Genomic DNA, 27,481 nt, shown 5'->3' on the forward strand with positions numbered 1-27,481 from the left:
GTCGTGATTGTGTAATGAAGCCTCCATAAACCCCAAAAGGACGGCATTCAGAGAGCTTCTGGGTTGGTGAACACGGGGAGACTGGGGAAGACTGAGGCCTGGAGAGGGCGTGGGGGCTCTGAGCCTCTTGCCACAAGCCAATGCATCACTCACCCTGAGTCACATCCTTTTGGAATAAACCGCTGATCCAGTAATGGGTTTCCCTGAGCTGCTCTAGCAAATTAAGTGAACCTGAGGAGGCCGTGGGCACCTCTGATCTTTAACCAGTGGGACAGAAGCACAAGGACAAGAAGCTGGACTTGAGATTGTTGTCTGAAGGCAGTGCGGTCTTAGCCTGTGGGGTCTGCAGCTGTGTCCAGGCAGACAGTGTCAGAATGGAGTTGAACTGCAGGACACCCAGCTGGGGCTGCACTGGCCTGGTGCGGGGGAAACTAGACAAATCGAGTGACCAGAAGTGCAGGGTATTCAGAGGATTCTGTGCACCGCAGAGGAGAATACAAGAGTTTCCCCAGAGCCACTGAACAAATAAGGAGGCCAGAGAAGAGAAACCCATGTGCTGGTCCCAGGCCATACAGCTGGGGAACACAGACCTGCTGCGTTGTTCAGGGACAACACCATACTCCAGAAGTCACAGAATCACGGAAAGAGACGAAAAGAAGACCAGAAAGGCCTCTTACCTGACTCCAAAGACCCACTGTCCTCATCTGAGGAGGCAAGACCAGCCTGTGATGACAACGCAGCCACGAAACCGTCCTTAAATTCCTTGAAGTTAACCTGTGAATTTGAGAAAAGCGGTCAACACTGCTTTCTACAGGCCATATACGTAACACACTGTCCTTTGGGGTTTTCTCAGATGGAAGATCTTATGTTGCCTTCAGCTCTGAGGACATTTATTTTTTCAAATATTTACTTAAGGTTTTAAAACACGGAAGATATAGTAAGGCAATGAAGAGTGAATCATAAGCCCTTCACCAAAAAACACTAGTAACAACTCCATAAAAGGAAGTTAGACAACATAGTAGAAAACAGTGCAGAAAAGAGGTGTCTGATGACCACAAACATTAACACATAAAGAAATATCCATGCCTTCACTACCCACCAAGAAAGAACATGCCAGCACCTAGGCTAGTCCTCCACCAAGGTTCCTTTCCTGATTAAATCCCTCGCCCCTACACTGGGGGGAAAAAAAGCTATGAACAGTCTCACATATGTCCTAAGAGTTTCTCTGGAGTATACGTTCCTAAGAATAGGATTGCTGGGTCACAGAATATACATTTATATCCTCTTGGTAAACTGAATCTTTTGTCACTATACAATGCTGACCCTCTTCAGTTCAGTAATGCTTTTTATCCTAGAGACTAGCTTTCTTATGGAGCTTAAAAGCTTCATATCAACCAGTTTTACCCTCTTCAAGCACAACACAAAGCCTGTCTGATACTTTGTGCCTTTGTTATCATTTATATAGCCAATGTTCATTTAGAATTATTCAAATATTTTCCACTTCGTTTTTCATTTCTTCCTTCATTTCTGATCTTCTGCCTGGGATAATTTTCCATCTATTTGAGATAGATCTTTGAGACTTACGTTTTTCTTAAGTATGCTGGTGCTAAGCTCTTGAGTACGTCAAGGCTGTATATTGTCACCCTGCTTATTTAACTTATATGCAGAGCACATCATGAGGAACGCTGGGCTGGAAGAAGCACAAGCTGGAATCAAGATTGCCGGGAGAAAGTGAAAGGAACAAGATGGCGGAGGAATAGGACGGCAAGACCACTCTTTCCCCCACAAATTCATCAAAAGAACATTTGAACGTGGAGTAAAGTCCACAAAACAACTTCTGAATGCTGGCAGAGGACGTCAGGCACCCAGAAAAGCAGTCCATTGTCTTCGAAAGGAGGTAGGAAAAAACATAAACGATAAAAAGCGAGACAAAAGAAGCAAGGACAGAGCTCCGTCCCGGGAAGGGAGGCTTTAAAAAGAGAGAACTTTCCAAACACCAGGAAACACTCTCACTGGCGAATCTGTGGCGAGCCTTGGAAGATCAGAGGGCCACATAACCCTCTTTTCTTTTAAAGATTTTTAAAAAACCCACAGATTACCCGCCAAACGGTAACTCCCAGCGGAGAAGCAGCTCAGATGCCTGCATACGCCATTAGCAAGCGGGGGCAGGGCAGGGAGGAGCCCGCTGGACTGCTTAGAGAGAGGACTGGGCTTGAATGCCGCGAGAACAATTTGAGAGAACTGGGGAGAGCAAAGCAGACTGTGGGATAGCTTCCCCACGAAAAGGCGGAAAGCTCTAACCTATGACTCAGCCAGCCCCGCTCACAGAATAAAGGACTGAGCAGAGTGAGCCGGCTGCGGCTGGCCCATCCCCCATCCCCCGCCGAGACAGGCAGGGAGCGCAGCCAGAGCCGGAGCAGGCAACCGCGGCCCCAGAAAGGCATCTGATACAAACTGTAGACAGGCTTGTTGCTATTCAGGACTTCTTGGGCTCGGGCTGGTCGATATCCCCCTGAGAAGGTGCGCCGGTTGTACACCCAGAAAACTGAGTGGTGGGGACTGGGGAGGCGATAAGTTGCAGAGACTGCGCTCGCCAAACACCTGGTCCCCTGAGCTGCTCGGACCGGGGAAGGCACAAAACGCAGGCCCAACCAAGTCTGCGCCTTTGTGGAGTACCTGAGAACCTGAACTTGAGCCGCTCAGACCTGTAAAGTGCATACAACCCGGCGCCGGACTCAGACAGTTCCCGGCAGAGCAACCTAGAGCCTGTGCAGTGTAGACTGGGACAGCATACGTGCTGTGAGCAGGGGCAAACCCAGTGTGGCCGAGACGCTGCGAGCACTCCCCACAGACGCCAGAGATATTCGACTGCAGCGTTCCTCCCTTCCCAGAACAGGACTGAACAACTGAGCCTTAAAAAGTGTCCACCCACCCCCTAGTATCAGGGCGGAAATTAGACACTGAAGAGACCAGCAAACAGAAGCTAAAACAGAGGGAACCACCTTGGAAATGACAGATAGAGACGTCTAGAGGCTACTCCAAGAATAAGACCAAAAACCAGAGGCAAGAGGCTTAAGGCCGAATCCTGAGAACACCAGAGAACTCCTGACTCCAGGGAACATTAATCGATAGGAGCTCATCAAACGTCTCCATACCTACACTAAAACCAAGCACCACCCAAGGGTCAACAAGTTCCAGACCAAGACATACCACGCAAATTCTCCAGTAACACAGGAAACTAGCCCTGAGCTTCAATATACAGGCTGCCCAAAGTCACTCCAAACCCACTGACATCTCATAACTCATTACTGGACACTTCATTGCACTCCAGAGAGAACAAATCCAGCTGCACCCACCAGAACACCGACACAAGCTTCCATAACCAGGGAACTTTGACAAGTCACCTGTCCAACCCCACACACAGAGAGGAAACTACATAATAAAGAGATCTCCACAAACGGCCAGAAGAGGGAAAGGCCACCCCAAGCAAAGCATTATAAGCAAGATGAAGAGGAAAGAAATACCCAGCAAGTAAAGGAACAAGATAAATGCCCACCAACACAAACAAAAGAGGAAGATATAGGGAATCTACCTGATAAAGAATTTCGAATTTTGGTGGTGAAAATGATTCAAAATCTTGAAAGCAAAATGGAGTTACAGATAAATAACCTGGAGAAAAGGATTGAGAAGATGGAAGAAAGGTTTAAGAAGGACTTAGAGGAAATAAAAAAGAGTCAGTATACAATGAATAATGCAATTGATGAGATCAGAAACACTCTGGAGGGAACAAACAGTAGAATAACAGAGGCAGAAGACAGGATAAGCGAGCTAGAAGATAGAATTGTAGAAATAAATGAAACAGAGAGGAAAAAAGAAAAACAAATTAAAAGAAATGAGAACAATATTAGAGACCTCTGGGACAATGTTAAACGCTCCAACATTCGAATCATAGGAGTCCCAGAAGAAGAAGACAAAAAGAAAGACCATGAGAGAATACTTGAGGAGATAATAGTTGAAAACTTCCCTAAAGTAGGGAAAGAAATAATCACCCAAGTCCAAGAAACCCAGAGAGTCCCCAACAGGATAAACCCAAGGCGAAATACTCCAAGACACATATTAATCAAATTAACAAAGATCAAACACAAAGAACAAATATTAAAAGCAGCAAGGGAAAAACAGCAAATAACACACAAGGGGATTCCCATAAGGATAACAGCCGATCTTTCAACAGAAACTCTTCAGGCCAGAAGGGAATGGCAACACATACTTAAAGTGATGAAAGAAAATAACCTACAGCCCAGGCTACTGTACCCAGCAAGGATCTCATTCAAATATGAAGGAGAAATCAAAAGCTTTACAGACAAGCAAAAGCTGAGAGAATTCAGCATTACCAAACCAGCTCTCCAACAAATGCTAAAGGATCTTTTCTAGACAGGAAACACAGAAAGGGTGTATAAACTCGAACCCAAGGCAATAAAGAAAATGGCTACGGGATCGTACTTATCAACAATTACCTTAAACGTAAATGGGTTGAATGCCCCAACCAAAAGACAAAGGCTGGCTGAATGGATACAAAAACAAGACCCCCATATATGTTGTCTGCAAGAGACCCACCTCAAAACGAGGGACACATACAGACTGAAAGTAAAGGGCTGGAAAAAGACATTCCATGCAAATAGAGACCAAAAGAAAGCAGGAGTAGCAATACTCATATCAGATAAAATAGACTTTAAAACAAAGGCTGTGAAAAGAGACAAAGAAGGAAACTACATAATGATCAAAGGATCAATCCAAGAAGAAGATATAACAATTATAAATATTTATGCACCCAACATAGGAGCACCGCAATATGTAAGACAAGTACTAACAAGTATGAAAGGGGAAATTAACAATAATGCAATAATAGTGGGAGATTTTAATACCCCACTTACATCTATGGATAGATCAACTAAACAGAAAATTAGCAAGGAAACACAAACTTTAAATGATACAATAGACCAGTTAGACCTATTAGATATCTATAGGACATTTCACCCCAAAACAATGAATTTCACCTTTTTCTCAAGTGCACACAGAACCTTTTCCAGGATAGATCACATCCTGGGCCATAAATCTAGCCTTGGTAAATTCAAAAAAGTTGAAATAATTCCATGCATCTTTTCTGACCACAATGCAGTAAGATTGGATCTCAATTACGGGAGAAAAACTATTAAAAATGCCAACATCTGGAGGCTGAAAAACACGCTGCTGAATAATGAACAAATCATAGAAGAAATCAAAAGAGAAATTAAAATATGCATAGAAATGAATGAAAATGAAAACAACCCAAAACCTCTGGGACACTGTAAAAGCAGTGCTAAGGGGGAAGTTCATAGCAATACAGGCACACATCAAGAAACAAGAAAAAAGTCAACTAAATAACCTAACTCTACATCTAAAGCAACTAGAAAAGGAAGAAAAGAAGAACCCCAGGGTCAGTAGAAGGAAAGAAATGGTAAAAATTAGGGCAGAGATAAATGTAAAAGAAACAAAAGAGACCATAGCAAAAATCAGCAAAGCCAAAAGCTGGTTCTTTGAGAAGGTAAATAAAATTGACAAACCACTAGCCAGACTTATCAAGAAACAAAGGGAGAAGAACCAAATCAATAAAATTAGAAATGAAAATGGAGAGATCACAACTGACAACACAGAAATACAAAGGATTATTAGAGAATACTATCAGCAATTATATGGCAATAAAATGAATAACCTGGAAGAAATGGACAAATTCCAAGAAAAGTACAACTTTCCAAAACTGAACCAGGAAGAAATAGAAAATCTGAACAGATCCATCACAAGCACGGAACTAGAGGCTGTAATCAAGAATCTTCCAGCAAACAAAAGCCCAGGTCCACACGGCTTCACAGCCGAATTCTACCAAAAATTTAGAGAAGAGCTAACACCGATTCTACTCAAACTCTTCCAGAAAATTGCTGAGGAAGGGAAACTTCCAAACTCATTCTATGAGGCCACCATCACCCTAATCCCAAAACCTGGTAAAGACCCCACAAAAAAAGAAAACTACAGGCCAATATCACTGATGAACATAGATGCAAAAATCCTTAACAAAAGTCTAGCAATCAGAATCCAACAACATATTAAGAAGATCATACATCATGACCAAGTGGGCTTTATCCAAGGAATGCAAGGATTCTTCAATATCCGGAAATCAATCAACGTAATACACCACATTAACAAACTGAAAAATAAAAATCATATGATTATCTCAATAAGATGCAGAAAAAGCCTTTGACAAAATTCAACATCCATTTATGATAAAAACCCTCCAGAAAGTGGGAATAGAAGGGACATACCTCAACATAATAAAAGCTATATATGACAAACCCACAGCAAACCTTATCCTCAATGGTGAAAAACTGAAAGCATTTCCCCTAAAGTCAGGAACAAGACAAGGGTGCCCACTCTCACCACTACTATTCAACATAGTTCTGGAAGTTTTGGCCACAGCAATCAGAGCAGAAAAAGACATAAAAGGAATCCAATTTGGAAAAGAAGAAGTAAAACTTTCACTGTTCGCTGATGACATGATCCTCTACACAGAAAACCCTAAAGACTCTACCAGAAAACTACTAGAGCCAACCAATGATTACAGTAATGTTGCAGGATATAAAATCAACACACAGAAATCCCTTGCATTCCTATACACTAATAATGAGAAAATAGAAAGAGAAATTAAGGAAACTATTCCATTCACTGTTGCAACGAAAAGAATTAAATACTTAGGAATATATCTACCTAAGGAAAAAAAAGACTTGTACATAGAAAACTATAAAACACTACTGAAAGCAATCAAAGAGGACACTAATAGATGGAGAAATATACCATGTTCATGGATTGGAAGAATAAATATTGTAAAAATGAGTATACTACCCAAAGTAATTTATACATTCAATAAAATCCCTATCAAGCTACCAATGATATTTTTCACAGAACTAGAACAAATAATCTCACAATTTGTATGGAAATAAAAAAAACCTCGAATAGCCAAAGCAATCTTGAGGAAGAAAAATGGAACTGGGGGAATTAACCTGCCGGACTTCAGGCTCTACTACAAAGCCACAATCATCAAGACAGTATGGTACTGGCATAAAGACAGAAATATAGATCAATGGAACCAAATAGAAAGCCCAGAGATAAATCCACACACCTATGGACACCTCATCTTTGACAAAGGAGGCAAGAATATAAACTGGAGAAAAGACAGTCTCTTTAACAAGTGGTGCTGGGAAAACTGGTCAACCACCTGTAAAAGAATGAAACTAGAACACTTCCTAACACCATACACAAAAATAAATTCAAAATGGATTAGAGAGCTAAATGTAAGACCAGAAACTATAAAACTCCTAGAGGAGAACTTAGGCAAAACACTCTCCGACATAAATCACAGCAGGATCCTCCATGACCCACCTCCCAGAATATTGGAAATAAAAGCAAAAATAAACAAATGGGACCTAATTAAAATCAAAAGCTTCTGCACAGCAAAGGAAACTATAAGTAAGGTGAAAAGACAGTCTTCAGAATGGGAGAAAATAATAGCAAATGAAGCAACGGATAAAGGATTAATCTCCAAAATATACAAGCAGCTCCTGCAGCTCAATTCCAGAAAAATAAATGACCCAATCAAAAAATGGGCCAAAGAACTAAACAGACATTTCTCCAAAGAAGACATAAAGATGGCTAACAAACACATGATAAAATGCTCAACATCCCTCATAATCAGAGAGATGCAAATCAAAACCACAATGAGATACCATTTCATACCAGTCAGAATGGCTGCTATCCAAAAGTCTACATGCAATAAATGCTGGAGAGGATGTGGAGAGAAAGGAACCCTCTTACACTGTTGGTGGGAATGCAAACTAGTACAGCCACTATGGAGAACAGTGTGGAGATTCCTCAAAAAACTGGAAATAGAACTGCCATATGATCCAGCAATCGCACTCCTGGGCATACACACCGAGGAAACCAGAATTGAAAGAGACACATGTACTCCAATGTTCATTGCAGCACTGTTTATAATAGCCAGGGCATGGAAGCAACCTAGATGTCCATCTGCAGACGAATGGATAAGAAAGCTTTGGTACATATACACAATGGAGTGTTATTCAGTCATTAAAAAGAATACATTTGAATCAGTTCTAATGAGGTGGATGAAACTGGAGCTTATTATACAGAGTGAAGTAAGCCAGAAAGAAAAACACCAATACAGTATACTAACGCATATATATGGAATTTAGAAAGATGCAAATGATAACCCTGTATACGAGACAGCAAAAGAGACACAGATGTATAGAACAGTCTTTGGGACTCTATGGGAGAGGGTGAGGGTGGGATGATTTGGGACAATGACATTGAAACACGTATGTGGTCATATGTGAAACGAATCACTAGCTCAGGGTCAATGCATGTTATAGGATGCTCGGGGCTGGCATGCGGGGATGACCCAGAGGGAGGTTAAGGGAGGAGGGACGTGGGAGGGGGGTTCAGGAGGGGGAATTTATGTAAACCCGGGGCGAATTCATGTCAATGTATGGCAAAACCAACCAATATTGTAAAATAAAAAAAAAAAAAAAGATTGCCGGGAGAAATATCAATAGTCTCAGATATGCAGATGACACCACCCTTATGGCAGAAAGTGAAGAGGAACTCAATAACCTCTTGATGAAAGTGAAAGAGGAGAGTGAAAAGGTTGCCTTGAAGCTCAACATTCAGAAGACAAAGATCATGGCATTTGGTCCCATTACTTCATGGGAAATAGATGGGGAAACAGTGGAAACAGTGTCAGACTTTATTTTGGGGGGCTCCAAAATCACTGTAGATGCTGAGTGCAGCCCAGAAATTAAAAGACGCTTACTCCTTGGAAGGAAAGTTATGACCAACCTAGATAGCATATTAAAACGCAGAGACATTACTTTGCCGACAAAGGTCCGTCTAGTCAAGGCTATCGTTTTTCCTGTGGTCATGTATGGATGTGAGAGTTGGACTGTGAAGAAAGCTGATCGCCGAAGAATTGATGCTTTTGAACTGTGGTGCTGGAGAAGACTCTTGAGAGTCCCTTGGACTGCAAGGAGATCCAACCAGTCCATTCTAAAGGAGATCGATCCTGGGTGTTCATTGGAAGGACTGATGCTAAAGCTGAAACTCCAATACTTTGGCCACCTCATGCAATGAGTTGACTCACTGGAAAAGAGTCTGATGCTGGGAAGGACTGCGGGAAGGAGGAGAAGGGGACGACAGAGAGTGAGATGGCTGGATGGCATCACCGACTCAATGGACACGAGTTTGAGTGAACTCCGGGATTTGGTGATGGACAGGGAGGCCTGGCGTGCTGTGATTCATGGGTCGCAAAGAGTCGGACACGACTGAGCGACTGAACTGAACTGAACTGAAGCTCTTTTAGTCTGATGTCTGAAATGTTTTAATTTCACTTTGATTCTTTTTTCAGCAAAGACATCACTTATTAAAAGAATATTGGAAATGACCCAGATGTACGTAAAGAAAACGGGTAAAGAAACTGTGATTCAGTCAGACAATGAAAGATGACAACAGGGGAAAGTAAACACTGACAGAGACAAAAGATTGACACTGACCTACACTATCTGAATGCAGACTGCAGACATAGTTCTGAGTGAAAGAACCAGAGTATGCACTGAGCACGTGCTGTATATATCCACCTGCATGAAGTGCAGAGACAGGCAAACAAACCTATGCTGTTCTCATCAAGATAGTGGTAACTGTTGGAGCCAGAGGGACCACAGGGGCACCTGAGGAGGGACGCAGGATGCTGGGGGCCCAGGTATGCTTGGAATGGATGTTCACTGTGCGGCACACAGAAAGAAATCAGCGCAAGAGATCCTTGTAGGTGAAAATGTCGCCGGTATGTGCCAGGAAAGCAGGCCTGGGGCTGTAGGTCCAACCGTGCTTCCCACAACTGGCACAGGACGTGAATGAGCACGTTTCTAATGCAGCCTCTGAGCACTGAACACAGCTGCAGCCTGTGGAACGCCTCTGCCTGGGTTACACACGCATCAGGCTTGGAGGTGGACTACTAACATGTGTGTTTACCTTCTGGCTCCCAGCTAGCATGTGGTCTCATGCCTGACACATTGTAAATACTCAACAAATGTCTATTGGATGTGTTGGCCTCTATGGTAGCCATTACAGCAGTATCTAAATCTTTGGGTCTATATACAGTGATTAAAAAGTGGAACATACGAGAAAGCTATCAGTCAACATCACTAAATGACAAGTCTGGCTCTTTGGGTGCTATTTAAACAGCTGTTATTAGGGCTCAATCTGAGTTTGGAAAGGGCGTCCCTGGTGGCACAAATGGTAAAGAATCCACCTGCAATGCACGTGACCTGAGTTTGATTCCAGAGTCTGGAAGATCCCCTGGAGAAGGGAATGGCTCCCCACTCCAGTATTCCTGCCTGGAGAATTCCATGGACAGAAGGGCCTGGTGGGCTACAGTCCATGGGGTCGCAAACAGTTGGACACGATTGAGTGACTAACACTATCGCTTATAATATGGAAAACTCAACAGTGCTGGTTTTTAAATCTACTTAAAAGTAAGTTAGATGCAGAGACATCATTTAAAATACTATATAAATTTTTATTATACACACGTAACACAAAAATATTTTCCTTTCATAAAGATTTTCTCATTATCTTTAATGGGAAACAATGAAATGTCATGGAAACAGTCTAGTAGGGAAACATTTACTATTCATCTTTCTAAATCATATATTTTCCCTTCAAAATCTGTTTATACTGTGCTTTTGTTTTCAAAATTTGGTCATCATACACATTTGACCCATCGGCAGACTCTCGAGGAGACACTTTAAAGGCATCAGATGCAAACTCAGCATCAACTGGAAAGAAAAGGAAAGAATTATATTCTTTACCTAAAATACCTGAGTTAACTATTAGTTACAACAAACAAACAAGAAAAGCAAAAAACCTGAGACCTTTCCTAGTGTTCTGAAAAATGAAATTTATCTATAGATGGCATGACATAAGACACAAGATTACAATTTTATAATCTGCTCATGGGCGCAAGTGTGGCTGAGTATGAGTTTCTGGTTTCATTCTTCATTCATTTACTCATAACTATGTGCAAAGGTGCTGGGACAAGCACTGCAATTAAAAGGTGAAGGTGACCGAGGTCCACCCTGAAAAATGACATGCCCTAAACTGGAAAAATTGACAAACAGGCAACTTCCATACAGAGTCATAAATGCTAAGACAGATATAAAAGATGGCACATGAAACACTCAGAAGGGACAGCCGGCTTTGTGTCAATCCTGCCGGCTTTTTGGTGGAGATGCTATGGAAGTAGATACCTGAAGGACAGGAGAAAGTACAGGAGATGGAGGGGAGAAACAATACAAAGACCGGCGGTGAGGAAGCCCACCTGTGGGATCCTACACAGTCTGGCTGGTTAGATGCAGAGCTGAGGGGCAGAGGAGGGTGGTGAGGAGATAAGGCCGACGACTTTGGCAGGACCCAAACTGATGTGGGTGTTTGGAGCTTTTACCGAGGGTAAAAGATAAACTGGTGACACAGTCAGTGACAGAGAAATTTTAAAGTCACCCACCATGTGACAGCTACACAAACGTGACTGCTTGAGTCTGGGTTTCCTAGCCTTAACCACTACCAATGTTTGAGAAGCTGATGAACTCCACGTTTTCTGAGAATAGTGTCAGGTGTAGGCGGATAGTTCCACAGGGATAGAGGCAGTAGAAGAAGGATTTAGCCAGAAATAAAAGAAATACAGAGACGTTTAGAGATTGTTTTTCAAGCTATGGAACATGATGAATCAATAAGGAAGTAGGATATTTTTCCCTATGACTGCTCATGCGCTGACATTTCTCATTAACTATGTATAAGAAAAAATATTCAACATGGCAGAAGGGGTGAGGGAGACTCCAGCTTGATCAGAACCTCCTGAGAAAACAGCACGGAGCCCCAGTTGCAGCCTGAAGCATGACTGAAATAATAGCGTTTGGCTCATCCTGACAGTCTCATGACAGTAGTGGATCAGGAGGAAAGCGGACCAGGGGCTTCAGTGAGCACAGAGAAGGCTGCCCCAGTGTCCAAAAGAAAATCGAGGGAAAGAATTTTGGTTTTCCCGTACAAAATATATATCTCTTTAGATATCAGATAAGTATCACCCTTTCCAATCAGATTTACAATTGTTCACTGGGTGTGGAGTTTCAGTTTGGTAAGATGAAGAGTTCTGGAGAAGGTGGTGGTGGTGATGGCTGTATGACACTATGAATGGTGAGATACACACATACACTCCACAGTGTGTGTGCTTAGTCCCTCACACGTGTCCGACTCTTTCTGACCCCGTGGACTGTAGCCTGCCAGGCTCCTCTGTCCAGGGAATTTTCCAGGGAAGAACACTGGGGAGGGTTGCCAGTTCCTTCTCCAGAGAATCTGGCTGACCCAGGGATTGAACACACATCTCAATTAACCAAATCAAGGAAAACAAAACCAGGGGTACAGAATTAATAAATATCTATTGTGGAGTTTCGGAGAAGGCAATGGCAAGCCACTCCAGTACTCTTGCCTAGAAAATCCCATGGATGGAGGAGCCTGGTAGGCTGTAGTCCGTGGGGTCGCTAAGGGTCAGACACGACTGAGCGACTTCACTTTCACTTTTCACTTTCACACATTGGAGAAGGAAATGGCAACCCACTCCAGTGTTCTTGCCTAGAGAGTCCCAGGGACGGGGGAGCCTGGTGGGCTTCCGTCTATGGGGTCACACAGAGTCGGACACGACTGAAGTGACTTAGCAGCAGCAGCAGCATTGTGGAGTTTAAAAGGAAACAGATAAATACAAAATGTATGTGCCTGCTCTAGGCCCTGAAAACAGAGGCAAAATATATGTCCCATGTCTTCCAGATCTGTACCATGTACATAAATGTACCATGTCTTCTAGATCTGTTCTGGACACTTTTGCCACTCTACAGACGTTACATTTATTCTCCACACTGCTTACAATGTGCTCATTATTATAATGAAATAGCACAAATAAAATACACCCAACTTAACATCAAAGTTCTTCATTAAGTACACAAGAACTTTCTTAAAAAAGTCACATTCCCATGTGACCAATTAAATAGAAATAGATTTCTCCTGACAAAGAATTTTAACCAGAAATTGGTAATAGTGACTGTCCTGCCCAGAACCAAACTAGGAGGAAGGGCCCAGAATTTTGGAACCTGAACTTCCCCATGGTGTGATACAGGAAAATATTCCCTTACTGGACCAAAGCCTATTCAGTCACCTCCTAAAGAGGTGTGTAAACTGCTATCCTTTCCCCTAGCCTGGCTCACCCCTCCTGTCACCTGCATGACCACCATCCTCTCTCTTGATCCCACCATCCACCATCCACACAGGGCCAGGGTGGTCCTCAGAACACAAACATGCCACTACCGGCCCCACATGCTTAGAAACCTCCCCTGGTGTCGCCCTCGGCCTGCTAACTTCCAGCCACACTGGCCTTCGAGAATGACCAGGTCCCTGGGCATGCCACCCTCTTTCAAGACTCAGGGCCTTTGCACATGCTGTTTCCTCCAACAAGAATGCTCTCTGCCCAAAGTTACTTCCTCGCTAAAACCCGTTCCCTCAGGCTCCAGCTGAAGAGGCTCTTCCTCAGAGAGAATTTCCAGGATTTCTCATCTACCAATACTTTTACTGCACGACTCTCTCTCCCAGTGTGGTGTTTTCCTTCACAGCAGGTACTCTGGCCTGGTTTACCTGCATTTAACATCTGCCTTCTGCATGACACTGTTGAGGGCCACAGGGGCAAACCTCTTGATTCTGCTGTTTACAGTTGGAACACTAGAGCCCGTTATCAGCTCGTAACTGCTGAGTGCATATCTGCTGCATGAACAAATGAAGGACTTGGGAACCTGAGTGCAGGACTTTCCATTTCCCTCACATTCACTGCAGACCTCTTGCAGATGAGTTCCTCGCTCATCAGTATCTATCCTTAAACCCAGTCACTGCAAAGTGTCCCTACTGTTCTGTGTACTCCACACACCCTAACAGCACGCTACTGATTTCTATGCCCAACTAACTGATGGAAACACTGCCTAACAAAGCCAGGGACGAAATCTCAACGTGCAGACATACTTTTCTCCAGGATGAGCTCTCAATAACTCCGTTTTCTCCAGAAGTCAGGAGTCTTGTGTCTTGTTCTTCACCCAATCACAGGATCCTCTGAAGTCTGTCGTTCAGCTCAAATTCTTCTCTGTGCCAATTACCATGCTAGGCTCTAAACATTCTGCAACTCCAGAGCCCTCTAGCCTACCAAGCTGTAGTGTTCTGCAGCAAAAGTTCCCAGCCAAATTCACGAGCTTCTGGAAGTCACTGCTACTCCTGCTAAATTTGCAAACTGCCTGTTCTCACTTTAAACCCACTAAGGCCTCACCTGAGGAAAACAAGCAGTGGAAACAACACACTTCACTTGTTAGGTCTGTTACTTGCTCCTGGGTCATCTCTTTTGCATTCACCCTAATTCCTTTCAAGTCAAACCAGTCAAACAAGAACTATTTATTGAATACCTACCATGTGCCAAGCACAATTTCATCCCTAGAGACAGAACAATCATTAACACAAATCCTTCTACTTTTGTGTAGGTAGGGTATAATCAAGCTCACAGAGAATTAAAAAAAAATATATAATATCTAAAAACTAATGTTAAGATGATCTGACATCAATATCATACTTCTTAAACTGTTTTAACGGAGAAGGCAATGGCAAGCCACTCCAGTACTATTGCCTAGAAAATCCCATGGATAGAGGAGCCTGGTGGGCTGCAATCTGTGGGGTCGCTAAGGGTCAGACATGACTGAGCGACTTCACTTTCACTTTTCACTTTCACACATTGGAGAAGAAAATGGCAACCCACTCCAGTGTTCTTGCCTGGAGAATCCCAGGGACGGGGGAGCCTGGTGGGCTGCCATCTGTGGGGTCGCACAGAGTTGGACACGACTGAAGTGACTTAGCAGCAGCAGCAAACTGTTTTAAAAAATCAACTTACCAACTTACACATCAGGTAGGTTTTGTTCAAATAAAGCTTTCATCTCCTCCAGAACTTGCCTCAGTCCATCCTCCTGGAACATATAAAATTACACTCATAATTCCCCCACCAAGTTCGTAGCCATACTCGATGCTTATGTACCTTATGAAAAACCAGTAGTCCTTCCACACCTACTAAGATGGCTCCAATGACAAGTGTTGGAGAGGATGGGGAGAAACTGGAACCCTTGTCCAATGCAGGGAGGAACATAAAATGGCACAGCCCTATAGAAAACAGTCTTGTGGGTCCACAAAAAGTCAAATTTCGAAGTCCCATATAATCCAGCAATTTCTCTTCTAGGAATACACTCAAGAGAACTGAAAACCTATGTTCATACAAAGTATGTCTATTCAATGGAATATTACTCAGTCCAAAAAAAGTGCTAATACATACAACAACATGAACTTTGAGAACACTGCTTAGTGAAACAAGCCAGACAGAAAAGGGCAGATATTGTATGATGCCCTCATCTGAAATGTCTAGAACAGGCAACCTCACAGAAACAAAGCAGATTAGAGGCTACCAGGCTGAGGGAGGAGAAGAGTGGGTAGTTACTGCTTAAAAGCTATAGAGTTTATCTGGGGTTATGAAAAAGCTTTGGAAACAGGGGTGATGGTTGCACAACGGTGGGAATATAATTAATGCCACTGACATGGACACAGAAGAATGGTTAGAAATGGCACCGGTTAAGTTTTGTATCGTTTACCACAATTAAAAAAAATAAAGAGGAATGAATTACCAACAAAATACACAGTCAACAGAGTCATTAAGGACCATCTTAAAGACATTGCACTGAGAAGTCAGACAGAAAGGAGTACACACTGTATGCTTCTAACTGGCCCTGTACAGAAAAGTGTGCAATTGCTGGCATGCTGACTCCAGAAATACAATAAAAAAGACAAATATAATCTGTAGGGGAAAGAAAATCTTTGGCTGCCTAAGGCTGCAGATGGGAGGTAGCCGGTGCCACAGAAGAGAAAAGGGAATCCTTGGGATAGCAGAAATCTTGATTGGGTTGCTGGTTACAAGGATTATATACATTTTTCAAAACCCTATTAAAATGTGCATTGTGTTGTACATAAATTATAACTCGATAAAACTAGTGACAAAAAAACAATAGTCCCTTGGACTGAAAGGAGATCCAACCAGTCCATTCTAAAGGACATCAATCCTGGGTGTTCTTTGGAACGACTGATGCTAAAGCTGAAACTCCAATACTTTGGCCACCTCATGCGACGAGTTGACTCATTGAAAAAGACTCTGATGCTGGGAAGGACTGGGGGCAGGAAGAGAACAGGACAACAGAGAATTAGATGGCTGGATGGCATCACCGACTCGATGGACATGAGTCTGAGTGAACTCCGGGAATTGGTGATAGACAGGAAGGCCTGGCGTGCTGTGATTCATGGGGCCGCAAAGAGTCGGACACGACTGAGCGACTGAACTGAATGGAAGCAATAACACATGACAAAATCATGTAAATTACTTATTATTTACTGGAAAAGGATCTTAAAAGGTTACTACCAAAAAAAAAAAAAAAAAAACACAACAACCCTACACACTGCCAGGATAGAAAACAGAAAGGTCAAAGAGTTTTTCTGCTATCTACTTTTGCAAATTTCTAAAAAAATTTCTCTTGGAAGGATAAAAACATTACAATTATAAATTTTATAAATGCTACACAATGTCTGTCAACCAGCAACCCCTACAGCTGAAACACTGCAAGTATTTCAATTAAAATTTTTTACCAAAAAAGAAACCCCAATAATGCTATAACAATGAAAAAAAAAAAAAAACCTCAAAAGAAAACAATGATAAGCAACCCATCTACTGTTAAGAGGCAAAATAAATGGTTTGGCACTATGGGTGTAACTACAAAATTATACTATTTAATGCTGACTGGATGCAAGAAATGATTTCTAATGAAACATGAAAGCATGACTTCTACCTACTCTTTCATCAACTGGTTAAAAAGATATCACGGAAAAGTCTGATTTACTAGAATTCACTTAAATATTCCTTTATCAAAAATATTATTTGAAGGGATAGCTGAAACTCTCGCACGATAAGGAGATCAGTAGGCATACAAAAGACAAAAATGAAATAAACTTGTAAAGATACAACCGAGACTTAAATTTTTAAATTCACACTGGGAATTGTATCATTTTGTGCTCCCACCTCCAGCTGTAAGCCCCTGGGAACTCAAGGTAATTTTCCTAAATTATCAGTTCTGCAGATACAATCTGCATCATTCCAATTTGCCAAACACAGCACCTAACCATGAGGGATTCTGGAATGAAAAATGCAGAGGCCCTGCTCTAACCCAGCTACCATCTGCCAGGGAGGAATGATTCTCGAAAGCATGTGTGGGTCCAGGGTGTGAGGGGTCGATCAGATCAAGACCAATTCTTAGTCTAACCCAGCTCAGCTGTCCCAGTGGCCAGCCCCCAAAGGTAGCCAGGACTCCAAGAAAAGATGCACTGACACCCTCTAAGACTCAGAAAAGCCAGTGATTTTACACTTCTAAGTTCACCCCTGATTCCCTGTCAGGAAACATCTAACAGGAGGTTTCCTGTGTGCTGTTTTGGATCTGTCACAAATTCTCTGTTCCTTATTAATTCCGGAATTAAGAGGAGAGGCAAGCGTCTCTCGGGGGCTGAGAAATCCAGACATGTCCTTCGTTAGTTTTTCTATACGGTGATAAGCACCCTCTTCCTTTTCATGAACCATACGGTAAAAGTGATTATTTACAACTCTCTCTAATATGGATCGCCTATAAACAGACTTACATGAACACGTAAGTCTGGAATTTTAATCTTTATCTTTGCTGAGAGTAACTACAGTATGTATGCGCACGCCATGTTGATTAAAACGCCTTTGCTCCATCAGAACTTTGGTCCCCGTGTCTTGCTTTTTCTCTCTCTTTCTCTCTCTCCCTCTCTCTTCTTCAGGCTAATTCCTGGAGTGTAGAGGTTCTTTGTGTTCACTTCCGTGCTCAGGCTTCTAAGACCCTCTGGAGAAGGCGCTCTGTGCCTTCACCCCATCGAGTGGGCGCCTGAGGCCCTCGTGAGCAGGGACTTTATTGGCTTTCTGCGTAAACCAAGGAATATCAGCCTCTTTCTCTCTCCTTTACTTGCTCATGCTCCACTCCGGACCACCAGGTTCCGGTCCACTAAAGGACCTACAAGTGGTGCCCAGAACAGAAGCTTGGTACACGTAGGCAGATTCGGACGGAGGACCCCAGGAGGCCTATTGAGGACAGAAAGTACTAAGACATGGGTAATAGGGCTGGAAAGCCCCGTTACTTTTCTACTTTACTCAGCACTTATTTAAAGTTCAGGGCCTTAATGAAACGTATGCTGATTTTTTAGCTAGATTTTCCAGCTAGAAATTGCTATTTTGAGTCAAAAGGCAACTAGAGAAATTACTTGCTTATGAAACCGCAAATCACGAATGTCAAAAAGCAATAGCTCCAATACGTGAGACAGGGACTATTATTGATTATTTAAAGGCTTGTTGCAATCTAGGATTAGAAACTCAAAAGATGCAAATGCCAGCTGAAACAATGGCTGCTGCCTTTAGATCGGGAAATGAAAGATGCTTTACATGTGGAAGTAAGAACCATTTAAAAAGAGGCTGCCCTAAGAAAGCTAATTAAAAAAATTTTTTTTAAATAAGGAAAAAGAAAAAACCTCCAAAAATCTGCCCTCGCTGCTGTAGAGGAATGCATTGGGCCGAAGATTGTTAGCATAATTTGACACTGAAGGAAAACTTATTCCGGGTAACTCCAAGCGGGGACCCCCCCAGGTCCCCTTCAACAAAAACCAGGGGCAAATTCCATCTTTTCCCTGAAACCCTCAACATCTGGCAGTGCTGCCTTTTATCAACTTTGTTTTTAGATAATATGAAGTTAATCAGCTCTATTTAAATTCATATTCACGTGAACTAAGAAGTATTCAATATTAAATATGTTTATTTACGTATACATATAATTTAAATGTAACTGTTTGCTAATCCAATTAAGACATGTCTTAAGTCATCAACATTATATAATACTTTTATACCTAGGTTTAAGGTAAACTAAATTTGTCAACAAAAAGGTAACTCTCTCTATATATAAATATATAAATGAGATGAAAACTTTTAGATAAACTATTTAAAAAATTATATTCTTAATAGAACTCTAATAGTTATATTTTAATAGAATAATCTATTATTATAATATAAAAAAAAAACTCTTAGGATTTGGATAACTTAAATTTCTAGAGTGGTACTAAACTAAATAATAAAAGTTTATGAAATAACTAGGTCATTTCCAAAAAAGATTTTAAAACATTAATTACTAAACATTAACTTCCTCTTACAAGTTTTTCTTACCGGAAAACTAAAGGGATTTTAAACTATTAATAAATATATAACGTATTATATATAAATACGTACTTATATATATAATAAATATATATTATGATATAATAAATATATTCACCAATCTATAAAATGCCAATATACGAGACACTTCATAGCTGCTAAGAAAAGTAAGATGCATGCTTTTAATAAAAAGATATAAGATATGGTAAATAAAATGATGATTACAAAAATATAAAAAAACGGTTTATGACAAATAAAAGAGGCTAAGAAACTTATAGATACACAACTAGAATTAAAACATATTGAAGAATCTTGTTCTCCTTGGAACTCTCCTATTTTTGTTATAAAAAAGAAATCTAACAAATGACGTCTCCTAACAGACCTTAGAAAACTTAATACATCTATGAAACCTATGGGTGCATTACAATCAGAAATCCCATCACCTACCACTATTCCTCAAAATTGGCATATTATTATTATTGACTTACAAGATTGCTTTTAAAATATACCTTTACACCCTTTAGACCGAGAGAAATTCGCTTTCTCTCTCCCTTATCCTAATCATATTGGACCTCATAAACAGTACCAATAGACTGTACTGCAACAAGGGATGATAAACTCTCCCACCATGTGTCAATACTACTTAGCCAAAGCCCTTGAGCCTGTGAGAAAGCAATTTCCTAACTTTCTTGTAAACATATATTGTTTTCAGCTCCATCTATCTTAAAAACTCAACATGTGTTTGACATAGCTCAACTGTGCTTAAAAAACTCTGGATTAATTACTGCCCCTGAAAAAATTCAAACCTCTACATCTTACATGGGGTTTGTTGTTAATAGACAACGCATTAATAATGGACAACCAGCTAACTCAGATCCATACTGATAAATTATCAACCTTAAATGATTTTCAGAAACTGTTCAGTTCAGTTCAGTTGCTCAGTCGAGTCTGACTCTTTGTGACCCCATGAATCACAGCATGTCAGGCCTCCCTGTCCATCACCAACCCCCAGAGATTAGACCTTCTTTAGGAGTCTATGGGGTCACACAGAGTCGGACATGACTGAAGTGACTTAGCAGCAGCAGCAGGCATTGATAATTATCAACTGAATAACCTATTTAATACTTTAAAAGGAGATCCTGATTTAAATAGCCCTCATTCACTTTCTCAAAAGGCACGAGAGGAACTCTATTTGATGCAAAATAAATTACAAAAACAATTTCTTACTCCCATCCTCGCAGTTTGCAACCTAATGCTTTTACTTGGGCCACACCTCTTCACGGTGAGGCTACACAACACTTTATAACTCACTTATTAGCCTTTTTTACAGTAATGGGAACTCCTAGTTCTATAAAAACAGACAATGGCCTTGCCTATATTTTAAACACTTGCCTATATTTTAGACACTTTAAACAATTTTTACAATCTTTTTTAATTTAAACATATTACAGGTATTCCTTATAATCCACAGGCACAAGGCATAGTCAAACACACCACACACTAGTTACAAAGAAAAAAAAATGAAAAAGGGGGGAATACACAGGAACACTACTGTCTTCCTTACCTAAAGCAGACTTTTACTAGATTCCAACATAAGATATTTTCTAAATCTATAACTATTGTTAATGCAGCTTTATTTGTTTTAAATTTTTTAACCTCCTCGGAAGATTCGACCTAAGGGAGCCCCGGCATTCAAAATGGAGATTAAACAAGAAGAACCCCAGGAAGAAGAAATTCCAATATGGGTCATGGCAGCTCTAAAGATCTCCAGGAAGCACTGCCCTCGGCGGCATCACCCTTATCATCTCCCCACTTGGAGACAAATAAAACCCTTACTAATAGAGATGAAAATCTGATTTTTCAACAAACAGGGAACGCCTCGGAGTCCTGAATCCATTTTCCTGGCAATGCCCAGCCGCCAAGCATCTCCTCTGACTAATCAGACTTACTGGGCTAACATACCCAACCCCCCTCTATTACAGGTAGTTGAAATAACAGAGAGAGGACCAAGCCTTTCAACTAATGACTCTATACATATGCCTTCTCCCTAGAACATTAAAGGCCCCTCACACCCTGGGGAGCAAAGAAAACTAATTACACTTCTTTAGGCTATGATGTCCTTCCCTTGTGCATGGGCCCAGCAGAATTGAGCATAAATGTCAGCCGACAAACTTGGGCTTTAGGCCTGACTCCCAGAAAGGATTTTTGGACGTTGCTTAGGCTAGTTACTGCCCTTTCTTTGTCTGTGAACCATGCTCATACTACTGAGACTGTAGGGAAAGAACAAAGAACATTATGTTTACGTATAAAAACTTTACATATACTCCTGTTGGGACAAATGTCAAACCAAATCAAGAAAATTAATGTTTGTGGCTAATCACACGACTGTTGATTGGGGACCCCATGGTATGTGGTTATCTGACTGCTCAGATGATGTTAGCAACACTGTGTGTGATATAGATCACTGACACTACAATGGAACATTACCACGAAAAAGGACTTCTTGGGTGGCTTGACTGTGAACTGGCCCCAGCTCATCCTAGGACCGTCCTCCATAAACAGAGTGGGCCTGAATAATGGAACATTTGGAAACGTGCTGCGAGCACCAGAAAAATTTGGAACTTGGACCGGACATTTCACAGAGATCTGTCATGGTCATAGTAACTATTTCTTTTGCTATAATCAGTCATATTTTTTATAGGCCTGTGTCCCACTCCCTTTTGTTATAGCCATCGGAAATTTACAATTTAATAAGACTTTAAGCTCTGTAACTTGTATTAATTGCAAACTACATAGTTGTCTTAACTCCTCTATTTCTTTAAGCTATTCAATTTTGTGTTGCTCCTGTTCAATTCAATCATAGTGCCTAATACTGGGAACAAATCAAATTTCATTTACAAAATATACATGACAATGCCTCACTGAATGTACAATCACTGCAAAAGGAAATCTTTAAAACTTTTTCTAAACGTCTGCTCTCTTCTACTAATTTGAAAACTTTAGCTGAACAAATTATCCGGGCTAAACCCACGAGGGTGTTTTCAAAGTATTGTCGGGTCTGGAACTGTAACTTTGGTGATTGTCTTGATAACTATATTTGTTGATAATTATATCGCCTTTCTATAAGGTTCGTTAATACTAACCAAACTCATTTGGTCAAGACCTTTTTTATTTTTACCAATATAATAAAACAGGGGGAATTGTCAGGAAACATCTAAAAGGAGGTTTCCTGTGTGCTGTTTTGGATCTCTCAGGAATTCTCTGTTCCTTAGAGGCAAGCCTCTCCCAGGGGCTGAGGAATCCAGGCATTTCCTTTGTTAGTTTTTATATATGGTAATAAGTACCCTCTTCGTTTTTATGAACCATATGGTAAAAGTGATTATTTACAACTCTCTCTCTTCAACATGGATTGCCTATGTTTTCTAAGTCTGGAATTTTAGTCTTTATCTTTGCTGAGAGTAACTACAGTATATATGCCCACACCATGTTGATTAAAACACCTTTGCTCCATCAGGGCTTTGGTCCCCGTGTCTTACTTTTTCTCTCTTTCTCCCTCTCTTTTTCAGGCTAATTCCTGGAGCGTAGAGGCTCTCTGTGTTCACGTCCCTGCCCGGGCTTCTAAGACCCTCTCGAGAAGGCGCTCTGTGCCTTCTCCCCATCGAGACGGTGCCTGAGGCCTTCGTGAACAGAGCAAGCCACGTGCCAGGGACGTTATTGGCTTTCTGCGTAAACCAAGGAATGTCAGCCTCTTTCTCTCTCCTTTCCCATCGGTCAACTCCAGACCACCAAGTTCCGGTCCATTAAAGGACCAAAAACACCTCCCCCAACCCTGCCGCTTCCCAAAGTGGGAAAACAACACTTCAGGTCTCAGCGACAGACAGCTGGACTCACAGTCTGAAAAGCCAGCACCTCTAATCAGGGTCTGCATCTTTGGGCTCCTTTCTTCCCGTGTGGCCTAGTCTTTCCACCCTAGTGGGGCCATACTGGGAAGGCTCCACCCCTCTGAAACATCTGGCTTGAAACTCACCATTCAAAAACTAAGATCATGGTATCCGGTCCCATCGCTTCATGGCAAATAGATGGGGAAAAAATGGAAACAGCAGCAGAATTTATTTTCGTGGGCTCCTAAATCATTGCGGATGGTGACCGCAGCTTTGAAATTTGAAGACCACTGTGGTCTCATACCTGGAAGAGGGGTATCTCCTCTCGGCCGCCCCTCCTGATCTTGAACGTGGAGTAGCTCTTCTTGGCCCTCCTGCGCCCGCGCAGCCACTACCACTTGGACGTGGGGTAGCTCCTCTCGGCGACGCCCATGGCCTTGGACTTGGGGTAGCTCCTCTTGGCCACGCTTCTGCGCGTGGTCCATCACCCAGCCGTCGCATCTGCGCGCCCGGCATCGGCGTCGCGTCTGCGCACTCGGATCCTAAAAGATGATGCTGTGAAAGTGCTGCACTCAATATGCCAGCAAATTTGGAAAACTCAGCAGTGGCCACAGGACTGAAAAAGGTCAGTCTTCATTCCAATCCCAAAGAAAGGCGATGCCAAAGAATGCTCAAACTACCGCACAATTGCACTCATCTCCCACGCTAGTAAAGTCATGCTCAAAATTCTCCAAGCCAGGCTTCAGCTACACAAGAACCGTGAACTCCCAGATGTTCAAACTGCTTTTAAAAAAGGCAGAGGAACCAGAGATCAAATTGCCAACATTCGCTGGATCATGGAAAAAGCAAGAGAGTTCCAGAAAAACATCTATTCCTGCTTTATTGACTATGCCAAAGGCTTTGACTGCGTGGATCACAAGAAACTGTGGAATATTCTGAAAGAGATGGGAATACCAGACCACCAAACCAGCCTCTTGAGAAACCTGTATGCAGGACAGGAAGCAACAGTTAGAACTGGACACAGAACAACAGACTGGTTCCAAACAGGAAAAGGACGTCAAGGTTGTATATTGTAACCCTGCTTATTTAACTTCTATGCAGAGTACATCATGAGGAACGCTGGGCTGGAAGAAGCACAAGCTGGAATCAAGATTGCCTGGAGAAAGATCAATAACCTCAGATATGCAGATGACACCACCCTTATGACAGAAAGTGAAGAGGAACTAAAAACCCTCTTGAGGAAAGTGAAAGAGGAGAGTGAAAAAGTTGGCTTGAAGCTCAACATTCAGAAAACTAAGATCATGGTATCTGGTCCCATCACTTCACGGGAAATAGTTGGGGAAACAGTGGAAACAGTGTCAGACTTTATTTTGGGGGGCTCCAAAATCACTGCAGATGCTGATCGCAGCCATGAAATTAAAAGACGCTTACTCCTTGGAAGGAAAGTTCTGACCAACCTAGATAGCATATTAAAAAGCAGAGACATTACTTTGCTAACCAAGGTCCGTCTAGTCAAGGCTATGATTTTCCCAGTGGACATATATGTATGTGAGAGTTGGACTGTGAAGAAAGCTGATCGCCAAAGAAATGATGCTTTTAAACTGTGGTGCTGGAGAAGACTCTTGAGAGTCCCTTGGACTGCAAGGAGATCCAACCAGTCCATTCTAAAGGAGATCAGTCCTGGGTCCAATACTTCGGCCACCTCATTCGAAGAGTTAACTCACTGGAAAAGACCCTGATGCTGAAGGGACTGGGGACAGAAGAAAGGGACGACAGAGAATGAGATGGCTGCATGGCATCACCGACTCGATGGACATGAGTTTGAGTGAACGCTGGGAGTTGGTGATGGACAGGGAGGCCTTGCGAGCTGTGATTCACCGGGTCGCAAAAAGTCAGACACGACTGAGTGACTGAACTGTGGTCTCATAACTTTTCAGATAAGGTAACTACCTGAAGTTGCAAGAATAACAGACTGGAACCGAACAAACTGTTCAAGTTACAGCTATAAGTTCAGACAAGCCCTTTAACTTGTTCCCTAATTCCAGTGCCTCAGCGTCCCCATCTGTTAAAATGTCCCAAGAGTCAGACTAAGTGCTCTTGAAGGTTCAAAACAAAACTCACCTTACCCAAAGGCTCTTCCTGCTGACCGCCAGACGTTTACTCTGCTCCTGAGAGAAGCCTCCAGAGACACGGTCCCCTCCCCTCTGCTCCTCTCCCCTCCTGTCCTTGTACCTACAAGTACTGTCGCCTCAGGACGCGGTGTTCAGCGACCCCCGACCGGGCTGTGGACCGCATCCATCTCTCCTGCTGTCTATTATAACCCACTCAAAACCAGTCTTTCTTCTATCCCATCCATTCCCCAAAGGGCTGCGTGGTGGTTTAGTCCCTAAATCGTGTCTGACTCTTGCAATCCCATGGACTGTAGACTGCCAGGCTCCTCTGTCCATGGGAATCTCCAGGCAGTAATCTGGAGTGGGTTGCCATATCCTTCTCCAGAGGATCTTCAAACCCAAGAATGGATTCCGAGTCTCCTGCACTGCAGGCAGATTCTTTACCGACTGAGCTATGAGGGAAGCCCCTTAATTAGTGGGGAAGCCCCTTAATTGCTGCAGTGAATGTCGCTCAGGCTGACTCGTCGCGACAGTCCATGCCAGCACACTGGAGTGGGTAGCCTTTCCCTTCTCCAGGGGATCTTTCCAACCCAGGGATTGAACCCAGGTCTCGCCATTGCAGGCAGATGAGCCACTAGCGCTGCCACAGCTATCTAAACACAGAGCAATCCCCTGGCGCCTCTGAAATGCCTTGTGAGTGAAGAGCGAGCTTCCCGCGCCAGAGCCCCCTTGCTGCCCGCCCTTCTCCCGCGGGGACGGGACGGTGTTTGCACAGCCGGCTCCCCGGTGGGGCTACACTCACCGCGGTCCTCACGCCCGGGTGACCCCGTCCCCACCTCCCCGGTGTAACACGCACCTGAGCTCCAGCCGCCCGTCTCCCGGTCTCTCCGCGCGTCACCAGGGCGAGTCGCCCAACGCGCAGCCAGCGCGCGCAGAGGCTTCGAGGACGCGGGGCGGCGGGCGGCGCTGAGGAAGTGGCGGCGACCCCCCGCGCGGGAAGCCGCCGAAACCGACCTGCCCGCAGCCACGGAGGGGGATCCACAGGCACACCCGCCGTCCCGCTCGCGGCTGTGCAGCCCCAGAGCAGCGGCCCCGGGAGGCGCCGCCCGCCCCCGCCCTCACGGCGCCCCGCCTCAGGCAGCCTTCCCTTGGCCGCGCGAGGCGGAGAGCTTAGGCCGGGCCCCTGCAAGGCCGGGCGGCGAGCAGGGGCCGTTTGAGCGCGAGCTCAGGCCGGCGCCTGGGGGTGGGGCTTGTGTGGGCGGCGAGTCAGGTGGGCGCCTGGGCGTGGGGCGTGCGTCCGGGGAGCGCGACCCGGCGTCCGGGGGCATGACCCGGCGTCTGGGGGCGTGCGTCCGGGGAGCGCGGCCCGGCGTCGGCGTCGGAGGTCCTGAGAGCGGGGTCGCGCCCCGGCGCCCTGGGGCCTGGGCGGCGTGTGAGCGGCGAGCCGGGCCGGTGGGGAGCGCGTGAGGGAATCGTGTGAGCGGGAAGTGTGAGCCGCTGAGCCGGGACCGTGTGAGCCGGAAACGGGGCCTGTTGATTGGAAACGCTGCCCGTGAGGGGCAGCAGCTGGCGATGGAAGCTGGGTCCCCTCCGCGTGCGGCCGGCGGGGCGCCTGGAGAAACCCGCGAGGCGCCAGCGGTGGGCTTGGACAGTGCGTGCCTCTCGCCACCACCGGGCTCCTAATTGATTTTGCGGGTATTGACAATATCCTGATTTCCTACCCTCCATTTTGGGTTCTGAAGGGACATTTATCTCAACATTGCTGCATTATTCCAGGTGAGTCTATAGCCAAATGTTTGTGTCTCTTCCTCCATTCTCCCTCTGTTTTTATTGGATTGCAGTTGATTTACCGTAGTGTGTGAGTGTCAGATGTGCAGCAGAGTGAATCAGCTGTGTGTATATGTATACCCGCTCTTTTTAAAAGCATTTTTTCCATGTGGGATGTTACAGAATGTTGAGTTCCCTGT

General features: G+C 43.5%; 2 protein-coding genes across 12 annotated transcripts in view; one reads left to right on the top strand and one right to left on the bottom strand.

The window, feature by feature from the left end:
* The window catches only part of LOC129556320 (ninein-like protein), a 70,627-nt gene extending 43,888 nt beyond the window's left edge, over positions 1-26,739 (bottom strand). Inside the window, 2 exon segments of the mRNA XM_088840177.1 lie at positions 23,708-23,958; positions 26,371-26,739. Coding sequence (XP_088696303.1) covers positions 23,708-23,919 — 212 coding nt within the window. The 5' untranslated portion in view covers positions 23,920-23,958; positions 26,371-26,739.
* Positions 26,740-26,831: 92 nt separating this feature from the next.
* Positions 26,832-27,481, top strand: part of LOC129545947 (ankyrin repeat domain-containing protein 26-like) — a 111,850-nt gene continuing 111,200 nt past the window's right edge. For 10 of the 11 annotated variants that reach the window (XM_088840152.1, XM_088840149.1, XM_088840150.1 and 7 more), the window contains exon 1: positions 26,845-27,290. The gene's annotated coding sequence lies outside the window, so the exon portion shown is untranslated. Of the gene's footprint in view, positions 27,291-27,481 lie in introns of all 11 variants that reach the window. The other variant, XR_016038341.1, reaches the window with a different exon arrangement.

The sequence above is a fragment of the Moschus berezovskii genome, chromosome 9 (genome assembly GCF_049115385.1).
Source record: "Moschus berezovskii isolate FMDL1 chromosome 9, NW_MosBer_1.0, whole genome shotgun sequence".
In the NCBI taxonomy this organism is placed as follows: domain Eukaryota; kingdom Metazoa; phylum Chordata; class Mammalia; order Artiodactyla; family Moschidae; genus Moschus; species Moschus berezovskii.